This window comes from Zosterops lateralis, assembly GCF_965231275.1.
Source record: "Zosterops lateralis genome assembly, chromosome: 29".
In the NCBI taxonomy this organism is placed as follows: Eukaryota; Metazoa; Chordata; class Aves; order Passeriformes; family Zosteropidae; genus Zosterops; species Zosterops lateralis.
Genome location: NC_139789.1, coordinates 3,860,259 through 3,874,978, shown reverse-complemented (window position 1 = coordinate 3,874,978; position 14,720 = coordinate 3,860,259). Strand labels below are relative to the sequence as shown.

Genomic DNA, 14,720 nt, shown 5'->3' with positions numbered 1-14,720 from the left:
GAAGTTGTCCTGGAATCCCAAATCCGGGAATCCCAAATCCCAAATCCTGAAGTCCCGTATCTTGGCTCATTCCAGACCACTGAGGTTGTAGGAAATGTCTTTAATTGGCATTAATTAACGGGATTATATGGCAGAGCCAAGATTCCATTGGCCATGAATGTCCTAAAATCCCAAATCCTGAAATCCTCAAATCCCAAATCCGGAATTCCCAAATCCTGAAATCCTGAATCCCAAAATCTCGGCTCTGTCCCCTTATCTGTGTGTCCCTTCCATCCTTGGGGACAAATTCTGGGGACAACGCCATGACCCCAAAACCTTTGGGGACAACATTGGGACTTCCTGGACCCCAAAACCTTTGGGGACGATGCTGGAACCCCACAAATTCCAGTGACGATGCTGGACCCAAAGACGATTGGGGACAACATTGGGACCTTTTTGGGGACAATACTGGGACCCCAAAACCTTTGGGGGACAACATCAAGACCACAAAACTTCTTGGGACCTCTTTTGGGGACAACGCCAGGACCCCCAAACCTTTGGCGACAACCCAACAACTCCTTCAGGCACAACCCCATTGCTGTGGGCCCAGGAGCCCAGAGAATTGCAGAGAATTCCCCAAATCCACCATTCCTGGGGGGTCTCTCCGCAACATCCAACCCTATTATCCATCCCCAACCCTATTATCCATCCCAGACCCTACTGGCCATCCTCAACCCTATTGCCCATCCCCGCCCATATTATTGAGACCCCAAAACCTTTGGGGACAGCCTCAGGACCCCAAACCTTCTGGAGACAACACCATGATCCCAAAACCTTTGGGGACAACTCCTTCAGGCACAACCCCATTCCTGCGGACCCGGGAACCACTGGAATTCCGGAGAAATCCCCCAAATCCACCATTCCTGAGGGGTCTCTCCACAACATCCACCCCTATTATCCATCCCCAACCCTATTGTCCACACCCATCCCTATTGCCCATCCCCAGCCCTATTACTGGGACCCCCAAAATCTTTGGGGACAACGCCATGACCCCAAAACCTTTGGCAACAACCCAACAACAACCCCACTCCCCCAGACCCAGGAGTCACCGGAATTCTGGAGAAATCCCCCAAATCCACTGTTCCTGGGGATCACTCCACAACATCCATCGCTATTATTCATCCCTGACCCTACTGTCCATCCCCGACCCTACTGTCCATCCCTGACCCTATTATCCATCCCCAACCTTATTATCCATCTCCACCCCTATTATCCATCCCCAACCCTACTGTCCATCCCCGACCCTACTGTCCATCCCCAACCCTACTGTCCATCCCTGACCCTATTATCCATCCCCAACCCTACTGTCCATCCATGACCCTATCATCGGGACCCCAAAACCTTTGGGGACAATGCCAGGACCCCAAAACTTCCAAAGACAACACTGTGACCCCAAAACCTTTGGCAACAACCCAACAACTCCTTCAGGCACAACCCCATTCCCACAGATTTTGGAGTCACCAGAATTCCGGAGAAATCCCCCAAATCCGCCAGTCCTGGGGATCGGTCCGCAACATCCATCGTTATTATCCGTCCCCAACCCTACTGTCCATGGCCCTGACCCTACTGTCCACCCCAGCCCTACTGCCCGGCCCCGTAGGGCCAGTTGAAGGTGCTGCCGGACAGCAGCATGTCCCGGATCAGGGTCTCCATGGGGGTCTTGCCCACCAGGCGCATGAAGAAGAGCTGGGAGATGAGGACGGTGGGACAACTCCAGGACCCCAAAACCTTTGGGGACAGCCTCAAGACCCCAAAACCTTTGGTGACAACCCCAACAACAACTCCTTTAGGCACAGCCCCATTCCCATAGACCCGGGAGTCATCGGAATTCCAGAGAAATACCCTTAAGTCCACCATTCCCAAGGGGTTGCTCCACAACGTCCATGGCCCCGACCCTATTGTCCACCCCAGCCCTACTGCCCGGCCCCGTAGGGCCAGTTGAAGGTGCTGCCGGACAGCAGCATGTCCCGGATGAGGGTCTCGATGGGGGTCTTGCCCACCAGGCGCATGAAGAAGAGCTGGGAGATGAGGGCGGCGGGCACGGCGCGCAGCGCGGGCAGGCGCAGCAGGAGCCGCCCGAAGCGCTGGGGCTGCGCCGGGTACTGGGAGCGCTCGTACTCCGTCAGCGCCACCTGAGCCTTCTCCTGCAGCGTCTCCACGTGCGACGGGTCCGACAGGCCGCAGGCGTCTGCGGGAGGAACGGGGAGACACAGGGGTTGGAGAGGGACGGGGATCCAGAGGGGGTGTCGCGGGGTTTACAGGGGGATGGTGGAATTTGGAGGGGAAGTCTCGAAATTCCATGGAGAATCTCTTGGAAGTCTTTCCCTGCTCATTCCCAAGACTGCAAACCCTCGGAAAAACCCAGGAAAAACCTCTCCCTAATCATTCCTAATCCCTCTAGCCCCTGGACATGGAAAAACCTTTCCCTGCCCATTCCCAAGATTCCAAACCCTTGGACATGGAAAAGCCCTTCCCTACTCATTCCCAATCCCCCAAACTTTGGAAAAACCTCGGAAAACCTCTCTCTACTCATTCCCAAGACCCCAAACCCTTGAACAAGGAAAAACTGTTCCCTACTCATTCCTAAGCCCCCAAACCCTCAGAAAAACCCGTGAAAACCTCTCCCTACTCATTCCAAATCCCTCTAACCCTTGGACATGGAAAAACCTTTCCCTACTCATTCTGAAGCCCCCAAACCCTCAGAAAAACCCAGGAAAACTTCCCTTCCCATTCCCAACCCCCTAAACTTTGGAAAAACCCAGAAAAACCTTTCCCTCCCCATTCCCAATCCCCCAAACCAATGGGAAAACATGGAAAAACCTCTCCCTACTCATTCCCAACCCCAGAAACTTCGGAAAAACCCAGGAAAACCTCTCCCTACTCATTCCCAACCCCCCAAACTTTGTAAAAACCCCGCCCAACCCCACCCTGACCCCTCACCGGGCGTGAAGAGCGCGATGGCCTTGAGGCAGCTGTACTCTGCCGAGTCCACCTGCAGCCGGTTGAGCTTCTCCACCTGCTCCTGGAAGACCCGTATCTGGTCCATGAAGGCCACCACCCTGTCGGCCGACATGGGCGAGGCGTGGAAGCCGGCGGCCGCCAGCAGCGGGGCCATGTGCAGGGGCAGCGCCGACTGCGCCGCGTTCAGCACGAACAGCTCGCTCCAGCTCAGCCGCAGCAGGGCCACCTGGTCCGACACCGGCAGCTCGGGGAAGAAGGGGATGTTGCGGGCCCACTCCACCGTGCTGAAGAGGAGGCGGGCGGCCAGCTCGCAGATGTTGTCGATGCCCATCAGGCTGCCCTGCTGCGCCGCCGGCTGCTGCTGCTGCTGCTGGGCGTAGTGCGAGCCGTAGCGGGCGGCGGGGTAGGGCTCGGCCCGGAGCAGCTGCGAGATCAGCTCCGACACCGGCTGCCCGTTGAAGTATTCCGAGGGCGGGATGGGGTTGGGGCTGCTGCTGGAGTGGCTGGGGGGGATGCGGCCCCGTTGGACGGCTGGAGAGGAAGGAATGGTGTTGGATCATCATTCCAATCCTAAAGAAATCTACAGCATTTTCATCCCAATCCCATGCAGAGATACTAATGGATTTTCTTCTCAATCCCAAAGAAACCAACTGGATTTTCATCTTGATCCCATATTGATCCTACTGGATTTTCGTCCTAACCGCACATGGATCCCACTGGATTTTCATCCCCATCCCATATGGATCCTGGTGTCCCATGAAGAGCTTTACCAGGTGTTTGGCCATGGAGAAAAGGGCATTTGCGATAGCAGAAGTTCCCCAAATCCATCTGCTCTCCTTCCCAATGGACAAACCCATCGGGGTGACCCCAATCCCGGTTTTGGGGCACCAGGAGCAGTTCCCAGGCCCGTCCCAGCCCCGTTGGGCACAGTGCGAGCCGTAGCGGGCGGCGGGGTCGGGCTCGGCCCGGAGCAGCTGCGAGATCAGCTCCGACACCGGCTGCCCGTTGAAGTATTCCGAGGGCGGGATGGGGTTGGGGCTGCTGCTGGAGTGGCTGGGGGGGATGCGGCCCCGTTGGACGGCTGGAGAGGAAGGAATGGTGTTGGATCATCATTCCAATCCTAAAGAAATCTACAGCATTTTCATCCCAATGCCACATCAATCCTATTAGAGCATTTTCATCCTGATCCCATGCAAAGATCCTACTGGATTTTCATCTCAATCCCAAAGAAACCAACTGGACTTTCATCCTGATCCCATATGGATCCTGCTGGATTTTAATCATGATCCCACACCAATCCTAATGGATTTTTATCCCAACCGCACATGGATCCCACTGGATTTTCATCTCAATCCCAATGAATCCCACTGGAATTTCATCCCCATCCCATATGGATCCTGGTGTCCCATGGAGAGCTTTGCCAGGTGTTTGGCCATGGAGAAAAGGGCATTTGGGATAGCACAAGTTCCCCAAATCCATCTGCTCTCCTTCCCAATGGACAAACCCATCGGGGTGACCCCAATCCCGGTTTTGGGGCACCAGGAGCAGTTCCCAGGCCCATCCCAGCCCCGTTGGGCACAGTGCGAGCCGTAGCGGGCGGCGGGGTCGGGCTCGGCCCGGAGCAGCTGCGAGATCAGCTCTGACACCGGCTGCCCGTTGGGGTATCCCGAGGGCGGGATGGGGTTGGGGCTGCTGCTGGAGTGGCTGGGGGGGATGCGGCCCCGCTGCACGGCTGGGGGGGAGAGGAAGGATTGGGATGGTGTTGGGTTGTCATCGGTATCCTAAAGAAATCTACACCATTTTCATCCAGATCCCACATCAATCCTATTTGAGCATTTTGATCCCAATCCCATGCAGAGATACTACTGGATTTTCATCTCAATCCCAAAGAATCGTTCTGGATTTTCATCCCGATCCCACATTGATCCTATTGGATTCTCGTCCTAACCGCACATGGATCCTACTGGATTTTCATTCCGATCCCAATGAATCCCACTGGATTTTCATCCCCATCCCATATGGATCGTGGTGCCCCATGGAGAGTTTTACCATGTGTTTGGTCATGGGATTTTTAGGGATTTCCACGGATCCAGGAATCCATCCCACCCCAAAGCTCCAAACCCAACTCCAGGCGAACTCCAAAAAGGAGGAAAAACCCAAAAATTCCCAAAAAAATCCCAAAAAAATCCCCCAAAAAGGTAGAAAAACAGGGATTTTTCCCAAAAACCAGAATTCCCGGGATTCCTCAGGATTTTTGGGAATTTTTTTCCGTACCTTCCTTCCTCATCCCCACTCGGAAGCACTTCTTGAGGCGGCAGTACTGGCACTGGTTCCGGTGGTGTTGGTCGATCTGACAGTCCCGGTTGGATCTGTGGGAATTCTCGGGATCAGAACCCCCCTCACCCCTCCCAAAAATCCCAAAAATCCCAAAAATCCCAAAAATCCCAAAAAATCCCATTCCCAAACTCCTCCCTTCCCGCTTTTCCCCGAGTTTTTCTGGTTTTTTTCCTTTGGAAAACCAGGAAAAAAACAACTTTTGGGGTTTAATTCTTGGTGATCCCCATGGGCTCCTCTCCCACCCCTCCCCAGGGCCGGAATTCCAAGGAATTCCCAGGAATTCCAGCGATTTCCTGCAGGGCTGGGCCTGAAACGAGTCTGGGATAAAGGGATGGAATTCCCCAAATTCCTCAGAGCCTGGAAAAGGGGTCCTGGCTCAAGGGTTCATCCCAAAATTCCCAAAATTCCTGGAAAAAGGGTCTTATCCTATAGATTTATCCTGAAATTTCCCCAATTCCTGGAAAAGGGGTCCTGGATTCATCCCCCAGTTCTCAAAATTCATCCCAAAATTCCCAAAATCCCTGGAAAAAGTGTCTTATCCTATAGATTTATCCTGAAATTTCCCCAAATCCCTGGAAAAGGGGTCCTGGCCTTTGGATTCATCCCAAAATTCCCAAAATCCCTGGAAAAGGGGTTCCCCCAACTTCCCAAAATTCCTCAGAGCCTGGAAAAGGGGTCCTGGATTCATCTTTCCTTCTGAAAATTCCCCAAATTCCTGAAAAAAAGGGTCCTGGCCCTTGGATTCATCCCAAAATTCCCCAAATTCCCCAAATTCCCTGGAAAAGGGGTCCTGGCTCACATTCCCACCTGGAATTCTCTCCCCATTCAACCCCCCCAATCCCATTTCTGGGGGGGGTCACAAAGCTGGAAATCTCTTCCCAGCTGGAATTTGGGGCAGGAAAAGGGAATTTGGGATGAATTGGGGCCAGAAAAGGGAATTTGGGACAGAAAAAGGGAATTTGGGATAAATCTGAGCAGGAAAAAAGGGAAATTTGGGATGAATTGGGAGTGGGGAAAGGGAATTTGGGAATAATTGGAGCCAGAAAAGGGAATTTGGAGCAGGAAAAGGGAATTTGGGAATAATCAGGGCAGGAATTCGGGATGAATCCCATCAGGAAAAGAGAATTTGGGATGAATCAGGGGTGGGAAAAGGGAATTTGGGAATAACTGGAGCTAGAAAAGGGTCTTTGGGGTGAGTTTGGGGGAAGAAAAGAGAATTTGAGGCAGGAAAAGAGAATTGGCGATGAATTCAAGCAGGAAAAAAGGGAATTTGGGAATAACTGGGGCCAGAAAAGGGATTTAGGATGGAATTCTCTTCTTCCAAGAAGAGAATTTGGGGTGAATTTGGGCCAGAAAAGGGAATTTGGGATGAATCTGAACAGGAAAAATGGGAACTGGGGATAAATAGGGGCAGAAAAAGGGAATTTCAGATGAATTTGGGGGAAAAACACCTGGAAAATCCCCAATGGGGCTTTGGAGCTTCGGGAAAAGCTCCCAAAAATTATTCTGGATTTTTTACAGTGGATAAAATCATCTGGATAATTCCCACCAGGGCCTTGGAGTATCAGAAAAAAACTGCCCAAAAAAATCCCAGATTTTTTCCAGTGGTTAATCCACAATGGAAAATTCCCATCGTGGTTTTGAAATTTTGGGAAAAGCTCCCAAAAATTATCCTGGATATTTTTTAATGGATAAAAATATCTAGGAAATTCCCACCATGGGTTTGGCATTTTGGGAAAAGCTCCTTAAAATTATCCTGATTTTTTTTTTTTCCAGTGAACAAAAATACCTGGAAAATTCCCACCAGGGCCTTGAAATTTTGGGAAAAGCCCCTTAAAATGATCCCAATTTTTTCCAATGGATAAAATTGTCTGAGTGATCTTGATTGTGATTTTGGAATTTCAGGAAAAGCTCCTTAAAAATATCCTGGATTTTTTTCCAATGGATAAAAGTATCTGGAAAATTCCCACCGTGGCTTTGGGATTTTTGGAAAAGCTCCTTAAAATTATCCCAGATTTTCTTTTTCAATGGATAAAATCACCAGGATAATTCCCACCGTGGTTTTGGAATATCAGGAAAAGCTCCTTAAAAATATCCTGATTTTTTTTCAATGAATAAAAATACCTGGAAAATTCCCACCGTGGCTTTGGGATTTTGGGAAAAGCTCCCAAAATTTATCCCAGATTTTTTTTTCAATGGATAAAATTGTCTGAGTGATCTTGATTGTGATTTTGGAATATCAGGAAAAGCTCCTTTAAATTATCCTGATTTTTTTCAATGGGTAAAAATATCTGGATGATTCCCCACTGTGGTTTTGGAATATCAGGAAAAGCTCCTTAAAATTATCCCGGATTTTTTCCAAGGATAAAAATATCTGGATAATTTCCACCAGGGCCTTGGAATTTTGGGAAAAGCTCCCAAAAATTATCCTGGATTTTTTTTCCAATGGATAAAAATATCTGTGTGATTCCCCACTGTGGTTTTGGAATTTTGGGGAAAAAACTCCCCAAAAATTATCCCAGATTTTTCCCAATAGATTAAAAATACCTGGATAATTCCAGGATGATTTGGGAATCGCAGGGAATTTGGGATATTCCAGAGGGGGTTTTTTTTTCCCTTTATTTTATTTTCTTTTTAAATTTCAAAACCCTAACGGAAATTATTTGGGAATTGCTGGAATTTGGGATATTCCAGAGGGTTTTTTGGTGGATTTTTTTTGTTTGTTTTTTGGTTTTTTGGGTTTTTTTTTTTGTTGTTGTTGTGAGTTTTTTGGGGGTTTTTTGTTTGTTTGTTTGGGTGTTTTTTTGGGGTTTTTTTTGGTTGTTTTTGGGTTTTTTTGTTTTTTTTTTTTTTTTTTTTTTTTTTGTGGGGGGGAGTTTTTTGCTTTTTGTTTTTGTTTTGTTTTAAATTTCAAAAAGCCAAAAAATTATCCGAGAATCACCAAGAATTTGGGAATTTTTTTTTTTTCCCCTTTTTTTTTTTTTTTTTTTTTTTTTTTTTTTTTTTTTTTTTTTTTTTAAATTCCAAAAGCCAAGAAATCACTTGGGAATTTTTTGACTTTTCCAAAAGAGGGGGAAAAAAAAGGGCACAAAGCTCCGGGATCCGCTTTTGTTCCTGCGGGGCTCATTTGCATCTTCCCAGCGCCTTTAATTATCATCGCCGCCGCTAATTACCCGCCCTAATTAAATCATTAACACACCCCGGGCCTTGTGGAGATTCCCAAATTTCCAGGGGAAAAAATTCCAGAGGGGATTTTTTTTTGGGGGGAGAGTTTTTTTCCCAAAATTCCAAAGCCAAAGTGGGAATTTTATTGGATTAATTTTGGAATTTCCAGGAAAAATCCTGGATTGTTTTGGAGAGTTTTTTTCCCAAAATTTCAAGGCCTTGGTGGGAATTATCCAAATGATTTTATCCATTGGAAAAAATCTGGGATAATTTTGGGAGTTTTTTCCCAAAATTCCAAAACCACAGTGGGAATTTTCCAGGTGGTTTTATCCACTGGGAAAAATCCTGGATTATTTTGAGGAGTTTTTTTTCCCAAAATTCCAAGGCCTTGGTGGGAATTTTTCAGGTGTTTTTTATCCATTGAAAAAAATCCTGGATAATTTTTGGGAGATTTTCCCGAAATTCCAAGGCCTTGGTGGGAATTATCCCGATATTTTTATCCATTGGAAAAAATCTGGGATAATTTTGGGAGTTTTTCCTGAAATTCCAAGGTTGTGGTGGGAATTTTCCAGGTGTTTTTATCCATTGGGAAAAATCTGGGATAATTTGGGGACTTTTTCCCAAAATTCCAAAACCACAGTGGGAATTATCCAGATGTTTTTATCCACTGGAAAAATCCGGGATGATTTTAGGGAGTTTTTCCTGAAATTTCAAGGCCGTGGTGGGAATTTTTCAGGTGATTTTATCCACTGGAAAAAAATCTGGAATAATTTTTGGGAGCTTTTCCTAAAATTCCAAGGCCTTGGTGGAAATTATCCCAATGATTTTATCCACTGGAGAAAATCTGGGAATTTTTTCCTGATATTCCAAGGCTGTTTTTTCCAGGTGTTTTTATCCACTGGAAAAAAAATCCGGGATGATTTTTTGGGAAGGTTTTTCCAGCTGGGAATTCCGGCCTTGTGCCGCTCCTGGAGCTGGGGAGGGATTGGAGAGAATTCCTGTTGGGATTGGGAAAATCCGGGAGGATTTTTGGGAGCTTTTCCCAAAATTCCAAGGCCCTGGTGGGAATTATCCCGATATTTTTATCCATTGGGAAAAATCCAGGATGATTTTAGGGAGTTTTTCCCAAAATTCCAAAACCACAATGGGAATTTTCCAGGTGTTTTTATCCATTGGGAAAAATCTGGGATAATTCTGGAGAGTTTTTTTCCCAAAATTCCAAAGCCACAATGGGAATTATCCAGGTGTTTTTATCCACTGGGAAAGATCTTGGAAAATTTTTGAGAGCTTTTCCCAAAATCCCAATGCCACAGTGGGAAATTTTCAGGTGGTTTTATCCATTGGAAAAAAAATCTGGGATAATTGTGGGAGCTTTTCCCAGAATTCCAAGGCCCTGGTGGGAATTTTCCAAGTGATTTTATCCATTGGGAAAAATCCGGGATAATTTTAGGCCCAGGAGCTGATTCCAGCCCAGATTGGATCCAGATTTTTTCTTCTCCCAAAAATTCCAGAGCCCTCGCTGAGCCGGGATGAGGGAATGGGGACCCTCAGAAATTTGGGAATGAGGACCCTCAGAATTTTGGGAATTCAGGATGAGGGAATGGGGACACTCAGAATTTTGGGAATTCCGTTCTCCGGGAGCAGCCTGGGATTGGAGACTCCCTCATTCCAAACTTTGGGAATTCCAAACTTCCCGGAAATTCCATCCTGGAGCTCCCCAGTGATCCCAGATCCCGGTGTTCCAGAGGATCCCTGCTCCTGGAATCCCGGAATTCCAGAGGCTCCCTGATCCCAAAATCCCAGTGGATCCCAGTATCCCACTGGATCCCTGATCCCAGTATTGACCCGGATCTCTGCTCCCAGTATCCCGGAATTCCAGAAGATTCCCACTCCCAATATCCCAGTGAATCCTGGTATTCCCCTGGATCCCTGCTCCTGGTATTCCAGTGGATCTTGATATCCCGGGAGATCCCTTCTCCCAGTATTCTCCCTGGATTCCTCCTCCTGCCATCCCAGTGGATCCCAGTATCCCGACGGATCCCTGCTCCCAGTACTGACCCAGATCCCTGCTCCTCATATCCCAGATCCCGGAATTCCAGGGGCTCCCTGCTCCCAGTATTGACCCGGATCCCTGCTCCTGGTATTCCAGTGGATTCCTCCTCCCGACATCCCGGTGGATCCCAGTATCCCCCCAGATCCCTGCTCCCATTATCCCGGATTCTGGTATTCCAGTGGATCCCTGCTCCTGCTATTCCAGTGGATTTCTATTCCTGATATCCCGGTGGATCCCGGTATCCCGACAGATCCCTGCTCCTGGTGTTGACCTGGATCTCTGCTCCCAGTATCCCGTTATTCCAGGGGCTCCCTGCTCCCAGTATCCCAGTGGATCCCAGTTTCTCTCTGGATCCCCACTCCCGGTATCCCAGTATTTCCCCAGCTCCCTGCTCCTGGTATCCCAGAGTATCCCTGCCCCCGGTATCCTGGATCCTGTTATCCCTCCAGATCCCCGCTCCCAGTATCCCAGAGTATCCCTGCTCCCGGTATTCCGGATCCTGGTATTGACCCAGATCCCCGCTCCCAGTATCCCAGAATTCCAGGGGCTCCCTGCTCCCAGTATCCCGGTGGATCCCAGTTTCTCCTTGGATCCCTGCTCCCGGTATCCCAGAGTATCCCTGCTCCCGGTATTCCGGATCCTGGTATTGACCCAGATCCCTGCTCCCGGTATCCTGTATCCCCGTATTCCCCCGGAAGCCTGCCCCTGGTATTCCAGGAGTTCCCAGTTCCCCAGATCCCGTTATTCCAGGGGCTCCCTGCTCCCGGTATTCCAGAGGATCCCCACTCCCGGTATCGCCCCAGATCCCTGCTCCCAGTATTCCAGATTCTGGTATTGACCCAGATCCCTGCTCCCAGTATCCCGGTGGACCTCTGCTCCCAGTATTCCAAATCCCAGTATTCCCCTGGATCCCTGCTCCCAGTATCCCGGAATTCCAAGGGCTCCCTGCTCCTGGTATCCCGGTGGATCCCATTTTCTCCCTGGATCCCTGCTCTCAGTATTCCAAATCCTGGTATTGACCCAGATCCCTGCTCCCACTATCCTGGATCCCAGTATTCCCTCAGATCCCTGCTCCCGGTATTCCAGGAGCTCCCGGTTCCCCGGATCCCGTTATTCCAGGGGCTCCCTGCTCCTGGTATTCCAGAGGATCCCCACTCCCAGTATCCCCACTCCCGGTATCCCAGAGTATCCCTGCTCCCGGTATTCCGGATCCTGGAATTGACCCAGATCCCTGCTCCCACTATCCTGGATCCTGTTATCCCCCAGATCCCTGTTCCCGGTATTCCAGGGGCTCCCAGTTCCCCAGATCCTGGATCCCAGTATTCCAGGGGTTCCCTGCTCCTGGTATTCCAGATCCCAGTATTCCCCCGGATCCCCGCTCCCGGTATTCCAGTGGATCCCTGCTCCTGTTATTCCAGATTCTGGTATTCCCCCCAATCCCTGCTCCCGGTATTCCAGAGTATCCCTGCTCCCGGTACTCCAGATCCCAGTATCCCCCCAGATCCCTGCTCCCGTTATTCCAAGGGCTCCCTGCTCCCGGTATTCCAGAGGATCCCTGCTCCCGGTATTTCCCTGGATCCCGGTATTCCCCCAAATCCCCGTTCCCGGTATTCCAGGGGCTCCCGGTATTTCCCCGGCATTCCCGCGGCTCCCGCTGGATCCGGCCGTGCCCGGGGGTGAGTCACGGGCCCCGCGGGAATGCCGGGAGCGGCCACGGCACCGGGATGGACCGGGATGGACCGGGATGGACCGGGAACGGACCGGGAATACCGGGAATGGACCGGGAATACCGGGAATGGACCGGGAACGGACCGGGAATGGACCGGGAATACCAGGAATGGACCGGGAACGGACCGGGATGGACCGGGAATACCGGGATGGATCCCGGGAATGGAGGAGGTTGAGGCTGGGGGGGAAACCAGTGCTGGACTGGGATGGACTGGGAGATACTGGGAGGGACCGGGGGATACTGGGATGGACTGGGGGATACTGGGAGGGACCGGGAGGGACTGGGATGGACCGGGAGGGACTGGGAGGGACCGGGGGATACTGGGAGGGACTGGGAGATACTGGGAGGGACCGGGGGATACTGGGAGGGACTGGGGGATACTGGGAGGGACCAGGGGACACTGGGAGGGACCGGGGGATACTGGGAGGGACTGGGGGATACTGGGAGGGACCGGGGGATACTGGGAGGGACTGGGGGATACTGGGAGGGACTGGGGGATACTGGGAGGGACTGGCCAGGAATCCTGGGCTGTACTGGGGGGGAACCTCAGCTGAACTGGGAGAAACTGGGCTGAACTGGGAGCCACTGGTTTGTACTGGGACATCCCCAGTCCACCACACCGAGACCCCCACTCACCCCCAACTGGGCCAGCACCGGGATCCCCCCGGTCCCCTCTCACTTCCCCACCGGGTGTCCCCTGGGTCCCCTCCGGGTGTCCCCCTGGTGTCCCTCCAGTCCCCACCGGGTGTCCCCCAGGTTTTCCCCCTTCACTTCCCCTCCTGGTGCCCCTCTTGTGTCCCCCTGGTGTCCCCTGTTGCCCCCTGTGTGTCCCCCTGTTTGTCCCCCGGGTGTCCCCCAGGTTTTACCCCAGTCCCTTCCTGGTGTCCCCCTGGTCCCCCCTGTGTGTCCCCCTATCCCCCCTGTGTGTCCCCCTATCCCCCCCTGTGTGTCCCCCCAGCTGTCCCCCTGGTGTCCCCCGGGTTCCCTCCTGGTGTCCCCCTGGTCCCCCCTGTGTGTCCCCCTATCCCCCCTGTGTGTCCCCCTATCCCCCCTGTGTGTCCCCCTGGTCCCCCCTGTGTGTCCCCCCAGCTGTCCCCCTGGTGTCCCCCTGGTCCCCCCTGTGTGTCCCCCTATCCCCCCTGTGTGTTCCCCCAGCTGTCCCCCTGTTTGTCCCCCGTTTGTCCCCCCGGTCACCTGCAGGTGTAGCTGAGGTTCCTGCGGATGCTGCGCTTGAAGAAGCTCTTGCAGCCCTCGCAGGTGAACACGCCGTAGTGTTTCCCGCTGGATTTGTCCCCGCACACCACGCAGTCCGCGCCGGCCCCGGCCCGCTCCTCCTCGCCGTGCTCCGCATCGCTGCCGCCTCCTCCTCCTCCTCCTCCTCCTCCGGGGGACGGCGCCTCCTCGGGGCCACCACCGGGGCCACCACCGGGGCCACCACCGGGGCCACCACCGGGGCCACCACCGGGACCGGCCCCGCCGCCGTTGGGCTCGCCCCAAGCGCCGGCCACCATGGCCATGGCTGTGCGGGCTGTGCGGGGTCAGCGCCGCATGGAGCGGGGCCGTGCCTGCTGCCCGGGGATTCTCCTGCTGCCGGTGTTTGTCCTCCCGCCGGGGATTCTGCCGGTTCTGGTCCTCCTGCCGGGGATTCTGCCGGGGCTGGGGCTGCTGCCGGGGATTCTGCCGGTGTTTGTTTGTCCTCCCGCCGGGGCTGCTCCTGCTGCCGGTCCTCCTGCCGGGGATTCTGCCGGATCTGGGCTCCCGGTGCTTCTCTGGGTTCTCCTCCTGCTGCTTCTCCCGGTTTTTCTCCGGGTCCTTCTCCTCCCGGTGCTTCTGCCGGTTTTTCTCCCGGTTCTCTGCTCCCGGTGCTTCTCCTGGTTTTCCTCTCGGTTCTTTCCCCGGTTCTCTGCTCCCGGTTCTCCTCCTGGTGTTTCTCCCGGTTTTTCTCCCGGCTCTTCTGCCGGTTCTCTGCTCCCGGTTTTTCTCCGGGTTCTCCTCCCGCTGCTTCAGCCGGTTCTTCTCCTCCCGGTGCTTCTGCTCCCGGTTCTTCCCCTCCCGGTTCTTCCCCTTCGGGTCCTGCTGCCGGTCCTGTTCCCGGTTCTGGTCCCGGTTCTGTTCCCGGTTCTGGTCCCGGTTCTGGTCCCGGTTCTCCTCCCGGTTCTCCTCCCGGTGCTACTTCCCCTCCGGTTCTTCTCCTCCCGGTGCCTCTCCCGGTTCTTCCCCTCGGAGTTGGGCAAGTTTTACCGCGGAGCCGCTGCAGGAGGAGGAGGAGGAGGAGGAGGAGGAGGAAAAAGCGCCGCCGCTTTTTGGGGCGAGTTTCTCTTTTTCACCTTCTTGCTGTTGCTTTGGCTTAAATTATTTTTTTTTTTTTTGGTGTTGGTTTGTTTTTTTTTTCTTTTTTTTTTCTTTTTTTTGGGGTCGCCCCCTCAGGGATTTCTG

General features: G+C 52.3%; 1 protein-coding gene across 1 annotated transcript; it reads right to left on the bottom strand.

Annotated features, from left to right (window-relative positions):
* Nucleotides 1-372: 372 nt before the first annotated feature.
* NR2F6 (nuclear receptor subfamily 2 group F member 6) lies at nt 373-13,816 on the bottom strand. The gene is made up of 6 exons (XM_083880254.1): nt 13,479-13,816; nt 5,275-5,369; nt 2,980-3,531; nt 1,340-2,227; nt 535-1,267; nt 373-462 (listed from the first exon to the last, which is right to left on the bottom strand). Exons 1-4 carry the CDS (start codon nt 13,799-13,801, stop codon nt 1,953-1,955), a joined length of 1,245 nt encoding a protein of 414 aa, XP_083736380.1. The 5' UTR covers nt 13,802-13,816; the 3' UTR covers nt 373-462; nt 535-1,267; nt 1,340-1,952.
* Nucleotides 13,817-14,720: the final 904 nt, after the last annotated feature.